The following is a 21,495-nucleotide window of genomic DNA, read 5'->3' as shown; positions in this document are numbered from 1 at the left end:
AAAATAAGATGCCTTTCTATTGAGACTTTTTTATCCCTAATAATGAGAAAAGTTAAAAAAAATTCAACTTCATGTATACTGATTGTCTAAATCTAAATATAATTAGATAGCAAAGGATTTTCTATGTCATTTTAATCTTTCTTCTGTATAATAGCTAGGCTTAAAGTCTAGTTGGAAATAATCTTAGCATGTGGTTCTTTCTTACCTGACAAAGATTTTTTTTTCATCTCCTGTTCACTAGGGAGACTAATACACTGAGGAATTAGTCACTGAGATCTGTCTCCCATAGCTGGAGTTTTAAAATTAATTTTTATTGAAAGATGCAGGATATTCTATTTAATTTTTATTAATATATCAAATTTTAATAATGATTTAAATAATAACTGATGTTTATGTAGTAGTTTACTATTCCTGGGATTTTTACAGATAGCAGCACTTTTGGATATCTTAGCTTATATAATACAAGTAGAAGTATAAGAATACACGTTTTATATCTAGGGAAATTGGAGCTCAGAGGAATTAAATGGTTTTTCCCAAAGTCACAGAGCTAATATGTGGCAGTCATGACTTAAACTCAGTTTTGATTTCAGATTTATTACTCTTTTCACTATACCACTGCTTGAGCCAATAGTAACTGTTTGGGGTAGGGGGATAAGGAGCATGGTATTATGATTGTTATCTCCAAGGATATGAAGAGGTATCATGGAGAAAAGGTGCTCAAATTAGAAGAATTACGATAAATGAAAGAATCTGTAAGATGCATACGCATATCCATTCTACATTGTGACTTTCTTTTTATTTTTTAAATGTTATTTATTTAAGGCAATAAGTGACTTGCCCATGGTCACACAGCTAGGTAATTATTAAGTTTCTGAGGCTGAATTTGAACTCCAGTCTTCCTGACCCAAGAGTCAGTGATCTAACCAATGCTCCACCTAGCTGACCCCTTGTAACTTTATTACAATTTTGTTATATTGTGGGTTGGCATAAAAAATTACTGTAAATGAGAGTTTTTTGGAAGTTGCAGTATGTTTACTTAACATTGATCCAAATTTAGCTTATAACCAAATACTTAACCTAAATTTTAAATAAAATACTATAAACATCCTAAAAGAAAAAGGAAAAATTTAGTCTTCTCTAGTATGATGAACCAAAAAAATTTTTGTGTAGGTTTTCCAGATCACTGGGAATTGTACTCCTAATCCCCACAGTGAAAAAAATAACTATTTCATATCAATGAAAGTGAAGCAATTCCTAGCAAATAAACTGTTCAAATAAAGGATGGATTTTCTGATAAAGTAGGGAGAAATCTTCATCACCGATAATTTTCACAAAGAAGTTGGATGAGTCAGGATTGGGTATGCTTGTTCATATATGGCTAGTCTATCATAGATTCATAGAATTTGAGAAATAAAAGATATCTTGATGGCAACCAGGCTTAATTTACATGTGAAAAGAATCTCTACTATAATGTATGCCACAAATCATCCAGACTCTGAAGGCTTTTGAGGAATGAAAACCTATCACCTCCCAAAGTCCCTCATTTCATCTTTGAATAACTGTATTTGTTAGGAAGGATTTTTTTTTATTTTACTTGGTGTTCCTGTGCTCACAAGGGTGTGATGTGTTAATCCTTTCCTCTCCCCAGAATAAAGCCTGAAATGACTTCTTTGTTATTTCTACCCCTTGCTTCTATTTGTGTCCTATAAGATCAAACTGATCAATTCTGAGCTGTCCTCCTTGTAATAGTTTTTCAAGAATACTGACATACTGCTTTTAAAAATGCTCATGTTGGGGTGGCTAGGTGGCACAGTGGATAGAGCACCAGCCCTGGAGTCAAGAGTATCTGAGTTCAAATCTGGCCTCAGACACTTAATAATTACCTAGCTGTGTGGCCTTGGGCAAGTCACTTAACCCCATTTGCCTTGCAAAAACCTAAAAATAAAAATTTCTTTGAATAAAAATAAAAATGCTCATGAACTTCCCCTGATCCTCATTCAAAGCCCTTCACCATCCTATTTGTCCTTCTGAAAATAATCTCTACTTTATCAATGTTCTTAAAATATTGCTTCCTTTGATCTTCTGAGGGTTAGAAATCTACATTCATGTTAGAAATATTTTTATATTAAGAGTAAGTAGGCATTGAGTAAAAGCAATTAGAGGTTCTCCTCAGTGTAAAGAACATAAGTTTCTTTACCCCTTTACATCAATTTGACAAGTTCTCTTTTGCTTATTCCATGTTTTGGATATTTTTAGACTAATGATAACTTAAAATTAATACTTTTAAACAGATTCTTCATTTGTCCAATCAAAGAGAAACCCTATTTATTAAAAATGATAATTGCTCAATATACATCCTGTTATACATCAAGAAAGAAATATTATCATGTAACAGTTGTTTATTATCCATGCTAGATGCCAGGATTATGAAAACAAAAGTGAGATCCTTTCCTTTAAGGAGCTTACATTTTATTGGATTTTTCAACCAGAAAAAAATGGCATCTTATCTGTATGAATATACATTCAAACTCAGATGTCTTTTATATGTCTTCTATCTCCATCCTTAAAATAAAATCTACAAGGAGATAAGTAAATCCAACAAACTTCTGAAATTATACCAATCTTAAAAACTACTAAAATGTTGACAATGATACCTATTTGAGGTAGATATAACTCAACCTGGGTTGGAAAGCTCTGAAAATTGGAAGCAAAATGTGATATTCCCAATCAATTACAGCTCAACTCTATTCTGTGCCCCCCCACTCCCCACCATTACTCACCAGTCAACTTGGCCCCCTGCCCTAAGCAAAAGCCTTTAGACTAGTTATTTAATTTATGCTGAACATACTGCACCTTCATCTAGTCAAATTACTACAGGAATTTCAAATGATCATTCCAGGAAGAGTATGATTCAGTTACTATGATGAATAAGCTTATCCTCAAAAAAATATAGCCCCAAATATATTTCAGAAACATGACTAAAAATGAGGCCAACTTTACATTTTAGAAGCCATGAGTAATACACATTGAGACTCAGTAATAAATTTAATGTGGATATTATAGATGGTCCATGAAAAATGAAAATACTGCTTACTTATTGATTACCTCATATAAAATTTTTAATTTGTGTGCTATTTAAAAATAAGTATCAATTGTGTATAAAGTCTATACTTTAAAGCTAAGAAGGAGCACATTTTTTTTTCTTTGAAGACCACAGATTCATTGAAATGGGGAAGGGAAAAGAAATTGAGGTCCAACATAGTAAAAAGAAAACCAATTAACATGAAAAGGTATGGCTATTGTTTTCCTGCTTATTTTTTGTTTTTGAAGAATTAAATTAATATAGTTTAGCTTAGTTTTTTTGTTGAAGTGTTATAAACATATCATAAGATATAATATGAATATGCTTAAGAATTCAGAGCCAGCACAAAATCTAAGAAGTTTATTTTCAGTCACATTTGCATAAGAAAGATTTGACCTTAGAACAAAGAAACTAAGGTGGAAGATTTTAGTATTTTTTGGTTCCTTGGGTTTTCACAATCTAGTTATTTTCATTGTCACTCTCAGAGATTCTGTGGGCTGAGGAAACCCATTTGGACTCAGACTCATACATTCCTTTGCAGTTCTTTGAATTATTATATGGAATTAAAGATTATAGATTATTATTATTATTATGTATTATAAAATATAAAGAATAGAAGTTGATAATCTGAAAATAAATGCTGTTTAAAGGAACTTTTTAATTGTAATTCAGAAAGAGGCTAGATATGTATGTTTAAAGAAAGACTAAATAGCTGAAGGTGCTAATCACCCGGTTGTCTGGTCAGTACGTCAAAAGAATTTAGCTGCTGAAGTTAAGACCAGAGAGAAATGATCTTTTGCCTCTTGCAGATAAAGTTGCACAAGGCTAAAGACCCTTCCCTTCTAGTCCAATGATGAGGGGTACAAAGGCTTTTTTATTTTCATTGAATGGTGAATCTCCTCCTCTGGGATTTAAGGGAAATCAAAAAACAAATAACTATAAATTAAAAAAAAAAGGATGGCAGAACCAACTGATCTGGTGGACTAGAGTTAGTAACAAAAACATAATGGTCACAGAGAAAAAAGGAGAGACAATGTTAGCAGGAGGCAGTGAGACGTGACACTGTATCTAAAAGGATATACCAATCAAAGTAGCACAATGACATCATTAAAAGACGATGTTGGTCCTTTACTATAAGTGGCATAATAATGATAAAAGTATAATCGAAGAAAATGCTGGATTTTAGATAACAATTGCTAAGAATAAAGTAATCCCACCCATCCAAATTCACAAAGTCTTTGAAATTCATCCATTTTTACTTGGAATGTCTGATTTAGAAGGAAAGATGAAGGCAGAAATATTGAGAAAAGTTGAGAGATAGTCTTAAAGGATAAAAATAAAACTATGATGAAATGATAACATTATTCACCCTTTAACCAATTTCATTGTCCAAGAAAATCCAAGATTCTATTGCCTTTGTCTAAGTTCAGATTTTTCTTTTTTCCCCCAAAAGGTATTTAAAAAACCTTCTATCCAGACTTCCTCTACCTCAAAACCTATCTATATGCTCAAATCCCTGTTTCCATAGAAATTTCCAGGAGCCATCTTCCTCTATCCCATGGGAACTTATTTTCTTCTGTTAGCACATCTTGTCAATTGTCAACAATCTTAAGAGTGCTGCAGCTGACTTCCTTTCCTTGATTTGCCTTAATAACCAGCCTGGTCCCTTATAAGGTAGTCTTCATGGTTTGTTTTGGCATTAACTTATTAATTTCCTATTTTGTGCTAGATATGCTACTATTCTACTCACTTAATGAATTTTTTTAGTTTTCAAAGATGCCTTTTCCTCTTGTAATATGTGGTTTGTCCTTGCCTGTTAATAATACTAGGTTATTCCCCACCCCCCCATGACTTTTTGGTTATTAGTATGCATTTTAGGAGAATAGGCATTTAAGAAGGCAGTGGAGGTGCAGTGGACAGAGCACCAGACCTGGAGTCAGGAAAACCTGAGTTCAAATCAGACCTCAGACACTTAATAATTACCTGGCTAGGTGACCTTGGGCAAGTCACTTAGCCCCATTGCCTTGCAAAAAAAAAAATCCAAAAAAAAAGAAGACATTTAAAAATAGCATTGAGACTTTCAATGCCTTTATTTTATTTATCTTTTAGTTTTTAATCCTGCTACATTCTGTTTCAGAGTTCTCTATCAACAAATTGCTTAACTATTCAGTCAATTTCTTTTTCCTCAAAGAAACACTGTATTTAAATGTTATATGATTACTATTTCATGACTCAAAAAAGACAGAAAAAGGGTTATAATTCACTTCCAAGTTTCTGTTGTAGATTCATAGAATATTTCTAATTAAGCCACTTAAAAGCAATGCTACAAGTTCACATGTGTAATACTCAATTGGACTTCATCACATCTTAATAGACATTAAGTTTTAGAAAACTTAATATAGATTCATGAAATTAATTTGAGGAACTAACCTGTCCCAGTGACAAGAACCACCTCCTAACCCCCATCCTTTTTTTTTAATAGTTTAATACTAGATAGAGTGTTGGGACTGTAGTCAGGAAGAGCTGATCTCAGATCCAGCTGCAGACATTTACTGCCTGTGTGACCCCTGGGCAAGTCATTAATTCTATTTGCTTCATCTTCCTCATCTATAAAATTAGTTAGAGAAGGAAATGACAAACTGTTCCAGTATTTCTGCCAACAGTAACCTGAATGAGGTCATGATGAGCTGGATATGACTGAAATGACTGAACAACAATAAGAAACAAAATATATTTTAAAGTTTATTCAAAAACTATACACATGTAGATACAAGAATAATATCCTCGAACAATTTCAAGGGCAGCTAAGTGACACAGTGGATAGCACACTGGCTAGCACACTGGCCCTAGAGTCAGAAGGACCTGAGTTCAAATCTAACCTCAGATGTTTAATAATTACCTAGTTGTGTGACCTTGGGCAAGTCATTTAACCCCATTAAAAGCAAACTTAAAAGTTAAATATAACCAGAAGTAGAGGAATGCCCTTTGGAATCTAAAGTTTTCTCAAACTAGTATTATATATACATATATATATATATATATATATATATATATATATATATATATATATGGTTTTACAATTTTCCAAAAAAGTTTAATGGAGAAAACTTTATTTTAAGACCTGATATCTTTGTACTTCTCTGGTATCCTTGAGAGAAAGTGACATATGTTGGGTAAACCCTTAATAAACTTCTGTGGGAATATAGATGAGAGAGGCCCTGCATAAGCAGGTGTGGATGAAGTACAATATTCATTCCTGGACAGAATATCCACACCGATGGAATCTCAGAATCGTTTGAATATTTGAGTAACAGAAGAAGGCTATTGGAAGTTAAGTGATTTTTTTTTCCAACTTCCCATTTCATTCAACTATATTCAATATGTGGCTACTGTGTGTAAGATACAAGCGAAATGACACTCTCCTCTGATCTAGAATTGGGAGTAAGACACTTCTATAAGTGATAGGAATGAGTTTGTGTGTTTAATAGTTTTCCGATATCAGGGAGTGTGACTGATGTAGAAAATGATCCAGGAAATGCTTAGAAATGTGTCCGTATAATGCTATCAAATTATTTTAATTCCATCTTTCTTTGGCTGATTGTTGAATTTAAAGAAATATGAATTTGGACTAGTTAATTGTGGATAGTGAATAATAATATTAGTACTATTACTTTTTCTAGAAGTTAAGAACTTCTTTTGTCCTATAATAATCTGTTCTCACAGAGAATTATAAATATATATATATATATATATACAAATATATATATATATATGTGTGTGTGTTGTATGTGTGTACACATATACATACACATATATAATAGAATACTAGCTTTGGTTAGACTTAGTTCAATTGACTTGAAATCACTACACTTATAATTCTCAAGATATTATCTATATGTTTGTTTTAGTGTCTGCATTAACTATATAAAAACATAAACTAGGAGCTAATCTAGTAACTTGGGCTTTACACTGGTAAATTATTCTATGCAAAGTCACAGATATGTCATGGAAGGAAGCTACAAGAAACATAAAATGAAATTACTATACTTTTTGCTCAATACCTATAGCATTTAAGAAAATAATTTATTTGCCCTTGGTAGTTCTAACATTGGGAATAGAAGGGACATTTTGGTTATTATAACTGTCAGTTCACTCAATACAATTATGGTCCTATAAAAATGCCTGTGATGATATATATTGTAATTGAATCCCACTAGAGAATACATATACATATACATACATATATATATATATATATATATATATATATATATGTATGTATTAAGAATGACTCTCCATGAAAAATATGTTTTGAATTGCTGGGATACTTTTTAAATAAATGAACAAGTAGTTTAGAGGAATCTGAGTGATTCATAGAGTCTTGGACAGCAGGTTATGAAAACTTCCATAGCTGCAGTAATACTGGAGATGTTAAGCAAATAACTAAAAATTTTTTACCATATAGAATATCAATAGTTGAGAAATATAACTGAAACATCACAACTATACTTTATAGTCATATGTAAGAAAAAATGTGAAGATGTGTCAAATACACTATACAGATTATACTTAAATTAAATGAGATAATAATAGGGCAGGGATATCAGAAAGCATGTGCCACACTATGAAAAATATGTTTTTGTGAGTACATATATGTGTACCTCTTCAATGGAAAATATGTAAACATACATATGTGTATATAAATATGAACATATTGTGTATTGTTGCATGTGATATGTAAATGTACATGTGTGCATGTCTTGCATGTGGAAACAGGAAATATTTATTAAAAACTAGGTATGTATATGTACATGTGCTATTATATATGTATATATAATATATGTATATACAATATATGCTATTATAAAATCTTTACATATGCTTAAGAAATCTACTTATTTTATCCCTCCTTTATTAAAAAACAGGTTGTAGAAGATTAAATATTTATAGATACATATATATAAGCAAATATCTACCATCTACATAAATATACATAATCAATAGTAATATGAGATATGCAAACTGTATATATAGGGGATAAAGCACAGATACAAATAAGTTGTGGCATTTGTACTAAAATATTCTTGAGTATATAGATCTATGTAAATTGCACACATTAAGTATGATAATATATAGAATGCATACTTGCAATTTGTGAATTTCAGTAAAAGTATGAGTTTGACAAAATATATTCCTATTTCTTACCTACATTTCCAGTCATTAGGTATGAATTCTGAAAGTCCATCATCCCCATTCCAACAATGTGTATAAAATCTTCAATCACCTGCATTAATTCTATAGAGCCTGGGTAGATCTACAGAAACAAGCAAAAATCATATGAAAAATAGCGCTGTCTCCTATAGTCTAAAAGCATCAAGGACAACTCATCATACTGTTTTAAGAAGGTCATGGAATATGCAAAGAGCTGTTTGGTTTTAAAGAGGTTGTGAACCAATGGCTTTGAGCTATTAACAGGAAAGATGCCAGCATTATCACAGTTAAGTGGAATTTTATAGCAGTGTGTAGCAATGATTAATCGTCCATGATAAAAAAAAAGAGCAACACATTTAAGGATTGTCAGCTCAGAAACAAACAAACAAAAATAGCTGGTGATGAATTTCTCATTATGGCAATTGCTTAAACACAACATTGAGAAAAAACAGAACATTGGGTCTTTAATTTTAGATTTTAATTTTAGTCAGTCTTGCTTGCTCACAGGTAGGGGGGAGAATAAAAGGAAAGGAGAGCACTTACTTCCAAAAATAGAACAATTTAAAATAGTAAGTCTGAAATTCACCTATACCTTTGCAAATTTGTAAAGACCTTGCTTTTTCCTATAAGTGGGTTGATGCCAACGAAAGTAGTCTTACTAGAAAATAAGGGGTACAGTGAATAGGGTTCTAGACTAGTAAAAATTCAGTCCCAGACAGTAGCTTTGTGACCCTGGGCAAGTCATTTAATCTCTGTCTCCCTCAGCTTCCTCATCTCCAAAACAGCACCTATATCTTGGTTGTTACCAAAATAAAATAAGAGGTTTGTAAAACACTTTGGGAACCTTAAAGCCCTGTGTAAAATGTTAGTAATTTCTTGTTGCTATTATCATTATACATATGTGTATATATGCATATACATCAATAAATAAAAAGGAGGAAAAATTTTAGAATTTAGATATTGGTTTGCTTCATGAAAAGGCAGAATGGGATAATGCATACAGAATCTGTTTCAGAGATTAAGAAGACTTGGGTTTAAGCCCCAACTTTGACACATATTGACTGTATGACCTGTGGCAATTTACAATCTTTCTGAGCTCTAAGTAATTTTTAAAAACTGTATATTAAAGAGAAGGTGCTGACCTTCATTAGTTGAAAAAATTTCTTTATCTAGAAGAGTTTCTTATACCAATGAAATAGTACCTACTCCTGTCCTTACTCTTTTCCAAGCAGCTTCTGACTTGCTATTAAAAAGAGATTTATTTACATATTGGATGATATGGATTTGCAAAACCCAATAGAAAGTTATGAGAGTTATCAACCAATAGAAAAAAACACAGTATTGATACCAGGAAGTTGGGGTAAGACTAGATCTTGGGCAGAGTAGAAATTTTATTTGTCTAGACTTGGAGGATTATTTAAATTAATCATACTAGACTCAAAAGGCCTCTACAGACTTTACTTCTGGAAAATACCTCTGTGATAAATATTATTTACTAGCATAGTCAAATCTTCCACAGATAAATCTATTTTCTGACTGACTTGAACATATGGCACATAAGGACCCAAATGAATTAACTGGGGCCCTGCTAAAGTGCTGTATGATGCCAACTGCCCATAAAAGAACATTATCTAGAGCATGAGCTTTTCTCATATTTTCGGGTGAGTATAGAATTTTGGAGTCAGATGGATCCTTGGAGACCACCTTTCTCTAACCTCTTTATTTTCTGTATTAGAAAATGGAAGATGAGAAGGAATAAGTGGCTTTTTGAGATAGACAACTAACTGGGAGTAGAATTAAGGCTAGAACTCTGTTCTTTTTATTCACAAACTTGAAAAAAAGTCTTTCTTTTTTAATGCTCAAAAAAGGATTGAAAATAATGCTAATTTCTATATACAAATACCATTTTGTATATATGCATGGGAAGTAGCAAATTTGAAAGAAAGAACTGAACTGTCAGATCATTTCACTTTGCATCTGCTGGTCTGCCTAGTTAAATTAGGACCAAGCCATCCCACCCAGGATAAACTCATCACTCATCACTTCTCATCTCACCACCATTAAATCAAATTTCCCCCACCATTAAATCAAACCTCTTCTCTCTGACTGGAGGGCTGGAGGTCAGAATATCAAAATTCTCCCAATGCTTTCTTTTATAGAGTCAACTCATTCTACTTTGCAGTTGCTTCTCTGCCTGGTTTCAACTCTATAGAACAGCCCTTGATGTTCCTTCTCACATTCTCTGATTTTTTGCATCCTTTTGTATGTTGTTTCCTTAAGTTCTTGAGGTCAGGGACCGTCTTTCTTTTAATTAATTGTATCCTACGTGCTTATCACAGACCCTGGCACAGAATAAATGTATATTGGATTTGATTAGGCAGAGAAGTCGGGATGACCTGCTCCACCTTGGACCAACATTACTTGGCCCTGGGTAAATCTCTTAATCTCTCAATGTTCCAAGCAATTCTAGACTCTCAAGTTGCAGAAAAGTTGTTTATTAGAAGGAGTTCCCTCATTATAAATCCCATACAACAAAGTCATCATATATAGCATTTTATGTAATATAGTCTTTTGAATGCAGAAAGGATTTGGGATATATCATTATATTTTTTAAAAGGCAGAATATCAATAATACACCAATCTAAAAAAAACTTGTCAATAAGTCTTCTCACAAAGATCTCTAGTCCTTTACACAACAAATTTGAGGGTGGGAGAGTTAATGAGTTTTCATATATAATACGCTATTTTTTTGGCATAATTGTAAAAGTTTTTTTAACTATCTAGCATCTCTAAAAATAAAATGAAACTTCTTTCTGAAAAACAAAGACTATTTATTGATTCAAAGCAAAAGTAAGCAGACAGATTATATAATTAGGAATTTGAAATGACTATAAAAAGTTTTGCCCCCCATTTAGCTTTTGTTCATGTTGAGAATCTCACAGTAAATCACAGAATCAGATAAATTTCAGCATTGTTTAAAATAGTTATATGTTTGTTCTAAATATGCCCATAATTAATGGTCTCCAGTGCTCTAGAAAGATGTGCTTAGCTTATGCAACTGTATTCTGAAGGAAACTCAACCATTTGCTTACAGTGAATGAAGTTTTCCATTGAAAGAATGCCAAACACACATGCATTAATTTAAACTAGTATAAAGAAATATTCAGTTCCTCAGTAGGAGAAATTTTTATTGATGTTGTACTAGTTGTTACATACAATTAAAATAAATGGAATTTGTATTCCTAAAGTTGGTCCATCATTACAAATACTATTACAAAGGAGAAGTAATGGAGACCCATGCAACATGAATATTCAGGAACAAAATTAAAAGTTGTATCTTAGGCCAATGGAATATTAAATATGGAATATTTCTTCTCCATTATGGAGGAATATTATCTAACTCCCTAGGACAAAAGAGACTGTATTTCCTAGTATTGTTTTAGGTGAGGGTTTCCATAAAACGTAGATGAGTAGTTTCCCACAGATTCTATTTCAGGCAGCAGAGGGGAGCTATAAGATTATTTTTGAATATGATTTTTATGCAGGTCTCATAAAAATTTAAACAATTCATGAATCACAGCAGGAAGCAAAAATTGTTTGTCTCTCATTTTCTGGTGGCCAAGACTTGATTTCCCTACCAAGCAACTACTACCTCTATGAAAAAAAAAAGTTTAGATTGAGAAATTAAACTATAAGATTGCCAATCTTAATTTTTCATTAATGAATATTATGGTTTCTAGGAAGGATTCCTGGCATTCAACCAAATTTGAGCAAAAAATGAGCATATGACTCCTTTAAATTTCATTTCATGTATTTGCAAGAAAGGAATATTTTTCTATGAAAGAAGGATCTTAAAAAGTGCTTTTGAAAATAAACTAAAATAAGTACACTTGGTTTTTGAAGAGAGCACATAAACGATTATGTAGATATAACATCAACAGTAAAGGTATATCTCATAAAAGTCTCATCAAGATTGCATTAGCAACTATAAATATTTTAAATAGAGAGGAAAAAATAAATCCATTTAAGTCATTTTTTTCTTTCTTGGGTTTTTATTTTTAACATAACAATCCTTCCCTCTGAAGGTCCTCAATATTTTGCATAATAGTAAATTTATGAATATTTGATTTTTAGTGAAAAAAATCTACTATCATACCTTATAGAGATGATCCTGATTGTGGTTCCTAAAAGATTTTTAATTAGTGGAGTGCAATATCTGATAGACATCAAGTGCATGGCTAGCCATCAAATGAAGGTCCATTCTAGTGAAATTCAATGAGGCTTATCATCAGAAGGCTGCCCATGAAGTGATGGGATTGAGGGATAGGGGAGAGGAGGGGAGGCAGATTTTTGAGCCATAGCAGTTCATGAACTATCTCCTAAAGGTGGGTAGGAGTTAAGGTTGGTAGTGCCAACCCCTAAAAAATGATATTACTGCTTTTTAAAAAGAAAAACATATTGTTGCTAATTATGCAAATGAAAGGTACTGGAGAGAGAGAGAGACTCATTTATCAGAGACATATAAGGTCACTACTATACTAGTAAAAGTCAGAGCAAAGGGTGAGAAAATTAAAAAAACAAATGTTCTTGTTTAGGCTCTACTTCACTTTTACAAATCTCAGTTCATTGTAAAGATTTGCACTTGTATAGGTGACTTTCATTAGATTATAATTCAGTTATAAATTCCAAAGAAATAGAGATTCCTTTTCTCAGTAGCTCCTCAGTTCTCAGTGGTTCCTGAGAACTGAGGTAGAAGTAGAAGAAATTTTTATTGTCAAATATAAGTGAAAGTTGTTAGATTTTTAAGTAATTAGCTTTTCTTTCTGTAAATATGAGGATGATCAAACAACACAAAGTTTTTAAGAATTTATCCTTAAAAGAAATAAATTACTGAAATTAGGACAATATTGTCATGACTTTAGAGCGGTCTTCAAAGTATGGCATCAAAATCTGCATGAGTTCAAAGGATCAGATCTCAAAGGTAAATTTGAAACTATTTAGCCCAAAGAGATTGAGAGATTTATCTAAGGTCACATATAGCCAAACCAGGATTTTGAACTTTAGACCTTTTGCTCCCCATCCAATGTTCTTTTTCCTTGAAGCTTAGTGCTCCTTCTTTTTCTTCCTTCTTTTGTTCCACATCACTAATATCCCAAAAGTTAGTTAAATATTTCAAGACTAAATTTTTACAACTCTAATAGGAAAATAGTATTTAAAATATCCAAATCCATCTTACCTGTTGTGCATCTTCCCATTTTTCTTTGTTTTCTTCATCTAGAAGGTTGCTAACTATCTGAAAGAAGTTCTGTAAATTAAAATGTATAAGATATTAATTATAAATGAGACATGCTTTTCTTAACCAATATTCATTTAAGTGGTCCTCTGGTAAAGTTCTGTCTAATTAATACATAGTTCTAAGGCATCTCTAAGGTGTCTTCTAAATATAAAATTACATGTTTTTTTATATGCCTTGGATAGTACATTTTTCTCTGATTATATTTCATTTATATTCTGTTATATCCTCTATATCATTTTGTCATGACTACATATTATTCATTTTTATCCCTCATATGTAGCAATTAAAATAACACACTTTTGGTAAGATACACATTTTTTTCTCTTTAGGAACAGAGATTCCTTTGTGAAAAAAGTCCATATTGTCTCTCTGTCCCTTTCTGATTAAAACAGTTGCATTTAGTTTCAAAGTTTTAGTTCAAATAATAACTAGTGTTTAATTAAGGTTGACAAAATATAAAAATGTTGTTAAAACATAATCCTGAAATCATTTGGTGCTATCTTCATGTAATAGAATTTTTAGAAACTACTGGTTTCTTTTTAGTAATACATTTACTGTAAACATTGTGAATTTCTGTGTTTCTATTCTTTTTGGTGGAATTGGGCTTGTAAATTGGTTGTGAGAGAGGCACTCTCACAAATATAAAGAGATATAAAATATTTCACGTAGTGGTATGTATATATATATATATATATATATATATACATATATATATATATATTTATAGTAATTGTTTGGTAGAAAGGTACTCTTCTTGGACTTCCTTCAACACTTCCTTCTCTAACCAGTTCTTCAGCATCTCATTTGTGGATAGAATCATTGATTCTAGTGGGATTCAGTCCTTATATATGCCAGAGCTCCTCAGAAAAGATCATAAAATATATGTAATGGGGTTGCAAGTTATGCAAAAGTTTACAATCAAGTTAATTGATAATCAAACCAATTATTCCTGTTTTTTGTCCATTTGGAATAAGATCAGAAATTTTGAAGGCCTTATAGGAAATAAAAATCAGAAAACATTTTATTAATTTTTTAGCCTCTTACCAACTCTAGTTTTCCAGAACAGACATTTTTTTCTTCTCTAATTAAGTACACCTTGGTGTTTTTAGAAGGAAAAACAAAGATGCTTCATTTCCTCTATTGTTGTAACCTGAAGCTGTTAAGTCTATATTTAATTGTTCTATTTATATTATTGCCATTTTTAATAGTTCTTAAGGTATCACATGGTGGTAACTTTAAGTCCTAACCTCTAAAGAAAGTAACAAATATTTTATGCCACATGTTTTCAAAAGTTCTTTTAGAACTATTTTCAGTTTCTTTAACCTTTCTTCATTTTTCCCTTCTTTTCCTACTAATAATATTACAATGGTTTATTATGCTACACCTGTTTCTATGGCCATGCAATTATTTAATATTCAATATTCCTCAATTTGTTATGATCAGTTGACTCACTTGGGAACATTGTGTTAATAAGGCCAAAGAAACAAATCTGATCTCTGTAGAGGCTAGTTAGTTTCTCTCTGTTCCATAACTGCATTATTCAATTACCATGACACCACTAACCTCTGCCAGCTATTTTACAAATACATGCTGTTAAATCAAGACAGCAGGGATCAGGTCCTGCAAATCTATTTCCATAAGTGATATTACCTTTAAATTGGTAATATCATCCCTGTACATGAAGAACTATATACATACTCCAACTTCTGGATATCAGCCAACTAAACTGAGGATTATTGCATCAACAGATCATGGACATACAACTGGAAGAGAACTCAGAGACCATCTAACCCATCAGTGAGACCTTAAATGCTAAGTGACATGCCCAAGATCATCTAATTAACAATTATAATTTTCTGGGTTTTTTTAAAGACTACTTTAGACTAAAGTACAAAAGAGTTGCTATTAAATTACATGTAAAATTTAGCAACAATGGTTAGTAAGTAAACCTAAATGAATCAAAGTCAATTATGTTGCATGATATTACAAGGGCAGCAACCCAGTGCTCTACTGAAATCAGGGCAGAGAGGGAAATACAAGAAAGATACATCTACTCCCCTTCAGAAAATGGGTTGTTTCTGTTGAAGAAGAAATATTTGGCTAGTCTTTTAATATTAAGGAAATATAATCTGATATTTTCTGTGAAACTCTGAATCCCTCTCCATTCTTTAGTGTAATTCTCTTCTCAAATGTAATCTACTAATTCACTTTACACTCATATTTATTAATAACTTTACATGTTAAACTATTTTACACATTAAATAATTTCTGCTTAGCTTGAAGGTGCCAGAGAAAAGAAACAGAAAACATAGGAAATACTTTATAAAAGTTTACCAGATTAATGTCATTTAATATTTTAATTTTGTAACATTTCCATTATTGGGCCTAACAATGATGCACTTCTCTTTTTTTTAAGATTTTTCTAAGGCAATGGGGTTAAGTGGCTTGCCCAAGGCCACACAGCTAGGTAATTATTAAGTGTCTGAGACTGGATTTGAACTCAGGTACTCCTGACTCCAAGGCCAGTACTCTATCCACTGCACCACCTAGCCACCCTGGTGCAGTCCTCTTTATGTTTCAATTTGAAAAATAAATGTATCATCCATATGTTGAATCTTTTATAAATAGATCAATTTACTTTGAATGCTAATTTTTTTTCAAAAGGTCAGAACATTGAAAAAAAAGCACCCAGTATTTTGAGGGATAGAATCTGTTATTTCAGATCATGAACCTATGTTTTTGGAAAAGCACAAATTAAATAATTTTGTACTAGCACTAGGCCTCCCATGGTTTTCTCTTAAACTTCCTGTTAATTGCGATGTTACCCAATTCCCATAAATGACTGTGAAAGAATTAGATCACTGTGGTTACCTCACATGATATATCTGACAGCATTCAGCACCAGTTATCAAGTCATTGCCTGGTTTGAGTAACTTACTGGTATCAAAAGTTCTTTTTAGTACCTTCTCCATAACCTTCCTATGTTCTGGTGACCTGATTTGTATTTAGGAATCAGACATCCTGAATGAATTGAAAGCTGAATATATTCCTGCCCTCAGGCATCAGCCTTACCTTCTTTTCTATTTAGTTGATCTCTTTGCAATACATAAATCAGATTTAATTAATTTCCTAGGGAATGAATTAAAGTCCCTCAGCAGAAGCTACACTAGTGGCTTCCATTGCTTTTTTATGGAACTATCCCTGGTCCTGGACAAGTTCAGTCTTTTCAGGCCAGTCCGATTCTTCATGAATTCACCTGGAGTTTTCTTCATATGGCAGTAAATACTGCTATCTAATTACATTAATGCTAATCAGAAGTTGCTGATATTCAGCACAGTGGATGCCATGCTTGAAGAATCTTACATTCCTCCATCATCTCTCAGTCAAGAATTTCAATCATGCTGGTTAAAATATCTGTAATGCCAGAGCTATTCTTCTTAATGCTAGCTGGTATAGAAATGTGTCAGACTTGTATTGGAGCAGCTGGGTGATAGAATCAATAATGTTAGAGTTAGAAAGTTTTGAGCTCAAATTCAGAATTGCCTGGGTAGAAGAAAGATTCTTGTTCAATGAAAATTTAAAATAGTTTGCCATTGTTTGACACTGACATGTGAAAGATTTTGTTCAAGAGGTACCAATAAATGAGCCCCATCCCCAACATTAGGATATTCTCTGAGTGTCCTTCTTGGGTCCTTGCTAGAACTGGGAATTCTAGCTATGATTTAAATACTGGCTCTGCAGACCCTACCTCTGCTTTTGCCCAAATTCTTTTTGTTTTCTAGTAGTCTATTAGCAGTACACACTGCTTACAGTTATTTTTATCCTTTTATCTTATGTGAGTTTCTAACCCAGAGACTTAATCACTTATTATGAGCATCAGGAGTCTTCTTTGATATCCAAAAGCCCTCCTTAACAAACACATTTATAGCTGGCACCCCCCCCACCTTGCCAATCAGATCTTATATACTTCTCCATGAACTTTACCTTCTATGAATACTCTTCATGTCCCAGTATATGGTACATTTTCTCTGCACTTTTACCTTTGCTTAAGCTGTTCATCTATGTATGTAATGTTCTTTCTCTTTGTCCTACTCTACTTATGGAATTCTTGCACATCCTTTAAGATGCTACAGGAGATATCTCCTGCAAAAAGTTTTCCTTGTTCAAATGAGTTTCTAATATGCTCTATGACATAGAGAGCTAGGTGGCACAGTGGGTAGTATTGGACTTTAGAGTTCCAAAGGTATGAGTTCTGATGAGTTCTAATTTCACTTCAGACCCCTGGTAGACATGTGACCAGGCAAGTCACTTAATCTCTCTCCCTCAGCTTCCTTATTCACGCCTACCTTACAAGGTGTGACTCTCAAATGAGAAGATGCATGTAAAGCACTTCATAGATGTTATATACTTATCATGGTAATATTGCTTATTATAATTACCTTAGTTTGGGTTCAATCTCCTTTGAAAGGGTCAAACTATTTCTCCTCTACACTCTTTACCTCTGTACCTCCCAGGTAAAACTTTACATAGCAGACTTTGATGATGATGTCTGTCCTTTGTTTCTAAAGAAGACATGACATCAGAGAGGTCATGCCTTGACAAGCATGTGAACTGGATTAGAGTAACGGAGGTGCTGTTCTAAATCACCAGTCTCACTCTCCTGTAGAGCCATCTGGGTCCAGTGCCAGATATTAATCAGGACAACCTGAGATGGCCTTGGATGGGAAGCAATCAGGGTTAAGTGCCTGCCCAATCACATAGCTAGTGTCTGAGACCACATTTGAACTCAGGTCCTCTTGACTTCAGGACTGGCACTCTATCGATTGGGTCACGTAGTTGCCCAACAACATTGATAAATAAATACATGTTGAATGAATCAAAGCAGTGGAATGACATACTAAATGAGAAAAGAAAGTCACCCATAAGTGACAAAAGAGGAGAGGAAATCTACATTTTTATAGGAAAATTGTGTTCATTCAATTCAAAGCTTTTCATCTTAAGAGCTACAGTGTCACTGGGAAACCCAAGAATACCTCAAAGTTGGTGGGTGACATTTAAAAGAAAGAACAGGATTGGAGATGTTTGATGAGACTAATGCAGAGCCTAAAGAAGCAACTATAATAGGAGGATGAGTTTCAGACAGTATTCCTTCTTTCATTTTCTTCTTGACTCACACATTGCCTTGGAATGACAATGGAGCAAGGTAAAAAACTAGGGACTAGCTACAAAGGAGTAGATACTTAGGGATAAGAGAAGAAAATGAAATCCACAATGGCTAGAGAAAAGGGGAATACCCTGAGGCATCTTTTTCCTGGTGGTCACTGTTGTTTAAAGATAGCACTTAGCCCAGTAACTGGAACATAATAATGTTGATTGATTAATTGAAAGGAGAGGCAGCCCTCCAGTAAACTTAGGGCAAAAAAAATTCACTTTGTCTTTGTATGACTAGGATACTGCTTTTTATAGAGTTCCTAAGTTTCTAGTCCCAGGTTTTCATATCCTAGCTGTCTAATAAAGTGAATTGGGCATTTTAATTTCTCAGGTTTACATCAATTAGTATACATGAATCCGTGTTATATCAGTTTGCAGTAGATAATATTCTAGGAAATGTGATATAGTGGCTAGAAAACTAGAAATTGAATTAGGTACATGGAATACAATAGGAATTTAATAAATGCTTGTTCAAATACTGCCTCTGCCAGATGATGTTTGTGTGACTTTGAACAAGATATTTATCAGCTCGGTTGCCTTAGGCAACTTACTAAAAGAAAAGGATACATATTAGTAAAGGGTGTTTCTCCTAGGAGACTTCTAATGAAATCTTAGAGCCAATTAAAAATAAATAAATGAGTTTTTGATTTGTTTTGGGTTTTTTTTTTTTTGCAGGAGGGGAGGTAGAGAGGTATTGGACATATTTATTTTTCCACTCATGTAGAGATTGTTTGCTCCAAGCCAATAACTGTACATTCTTTTTCACAGTTTTTTTTTTTTGTTGTTGTTCCTTCAGCAGAATTCAATCATATTGATTGGTAAAATAGAATTGGCTCCTTAAACATCTAGCATATTTAAACAAGCTATTTAACTCTCATTTCTTATTGCCATGTTTATAGTAAGGGCCAGGTTTAAACATTGCATCAATAGTACTTCATTCATTAAGGGAAACCTTTATAACTATATAGTAAGAAGAAATTCTTCCAGATTGGAAAGCAGGAAAATGAACAATCCATTAAATAACAATATTAACAATTGAGTAATTGTCATGAGAAAAAGTTATAGGACTACATATAAGCTGGTTTTCATTGAGATGGCAAGCTCTGATATTGATTCTAATCAATTCTTTCATGTTAATCTTTCTTTTGATGTTCCCTTAGCATGTGGAATGATGATGATGAATTGGTATCTACCTCCCATTTTGCAATATCTCTATCAAATTATCTTTTTTATGTTAAATTTATTTAGGAAGGCTATATCTGTTATATCTCAAGTGACACCTCCAACCTCTGCTACCTTATCTCTGCTTTTGTGTAAACCATCTACCATTACTGGAATGGCCAATCTTTTTTCCATGATAGCTGTTTATTGACATTCACCCATTCTTTCAAGGCTATATCATTTGTGATCTCTTTTTTGAATCCTTTTCTGATATTTCCCCAGTTAAGAATGGTTCTTTCCTATGTAAATTACTTTGGTCACTGGGTCTGAGCTCTCCTAAACATTTAATTACTGTCAAACTGATTTTATAGTTAGTATTTATATATAGCTCATCCCTCTGATGATTAAATTTTTCAAGAAAAGAGGTTGTTACTCATTTTATTGTTGTATCTCCTTGCATCTAACATGTTATCACATATTTAATGAATATCTGAATCAAACTGAATTATTAAATAAATTTGACCCATGAGGAAAAATAATAGTATTCATGTAATAACTAATATTGTTCTGTAACCTTTTCCATTCTTCATTTTGTCAAGCCCCATTTCCTAGGCATGGATAAATAATTTGTCAAGCCCCATTTCCTAGGCATGGATAAATAATTTGATCTCTCCTATCCCAGGATCCTCACTTCTATTTACCCATAATCAGAGAACCAGTTTAGGCTGAGACCCTCCCCTGGGGACAACTATCATGTTCTTACCTTTTCCTCATCAAAGTTAGAGATGACTTGAACTCTAAAGAGAATGCTAAGAGAAAGGGAGGATTCCCTGTTTGGAATGGTTCTGCTTTTCTGGTGTAGATTACTAGAAGCACTTGGGATGCATAAATCAATTAACATTCCTTAATTGCCAGAGGAGGGTATGATCAGCCATGGCATACTTGAGGGCTTTCATATTCTAGTTCCATCAAGTGAGGATTACTCTGGTCTCCCAAATAGGAAGTAATGCAGAGGAACTGAAGTAACTCATGAAAATGGAATTGTTTTTCCTTTGCCAGGAAGGATTCAAAGGTGTTACTGTCTAGCCAATGAAAAAACACAATTACATTTAAAAAACCTTGTTGACCCTCACTAGGGGTCTTAAGTTTTTGAGAGAGACCATTATCTCAAATTATTGGTTTTTATTAATTTAATAAATTGATCTTGCTCAGGTCCTTGCTTTTGCCAAAGTGGCCAATGATCCATTTTATTAATAGTCATAAGCATCATTGTTAATAAAGTTTTATCTTGCTTGAAAAGCTTGCCTCAGTTTGCCTTTGTTACATTTTTTGCATGTCTTTTCTTTCTTCTATACTTGCTCCCACCTACCCCAATTCATGGTAGTAGTTACCTCAACAAATCATAAGAGATTCAGTTGATTTTTCAGTCCTAAAATCACTTAGGTTTCTGTATTAATTGATTAGAAGGAAGGTCTCAAGATGTCATATTAGGCCATTATGATTGCTACAGGTTTACATAGTCATTTTCCAATTT

General features: G+C 32.9%; 1 protein-coding gene across 3 annotated transcripts in view; it reads right to left on the bottom strand.

The window, feature by feature from the left end:
- Window positions 1–21,495, bottom strand: part of ADGRB3 (adhesion G protein-coupled receptor B3) — a 909,716-nt gene that overhangs the window by 436,839 nt on the left and 451,382 nt on the right. For all 3 annotated transcript variants that reach the window (XM_074237293.1, XM_074237296.1, XM_074237295.1), the window contains exons 12-13: window positions 13,530–13,598; window positions 8,288–8,396 (exon numbers count right to left, since the gene is read on the bottom strand). In XM_074237293.1, coding sequence (XP_074093394.1) covers window positions 8,288–8,396; window positions 13,530–13,598 — 178 coding nt within the window. The remainder of the gene's footprint in view (window positions 1–8,287; window positions 8,397–13,529; window positions 13,599–21,495) is intronic.

The sequence above is a fragment of the Macrotis lagotis genome, chromosome 5 (genome assembly GCF_037893015.1).
Source record: "Macrotis lagotis isolate mMagLag1 chromosome 5, bilby.v1.9.chrom.fasta, whole genome shotgun sequence".
Taxonomy (NCBI): Eukaryota; Metazoa; Chordata; class Mammalia; order Peramelemorphia; family Peramelidae; genus Macrotis; species Macrotis lagotis.
Note: the sequence above shows the minus strand (reverse complement) of the source record. Positions and strands in the feature narration are given on the sequence as shown.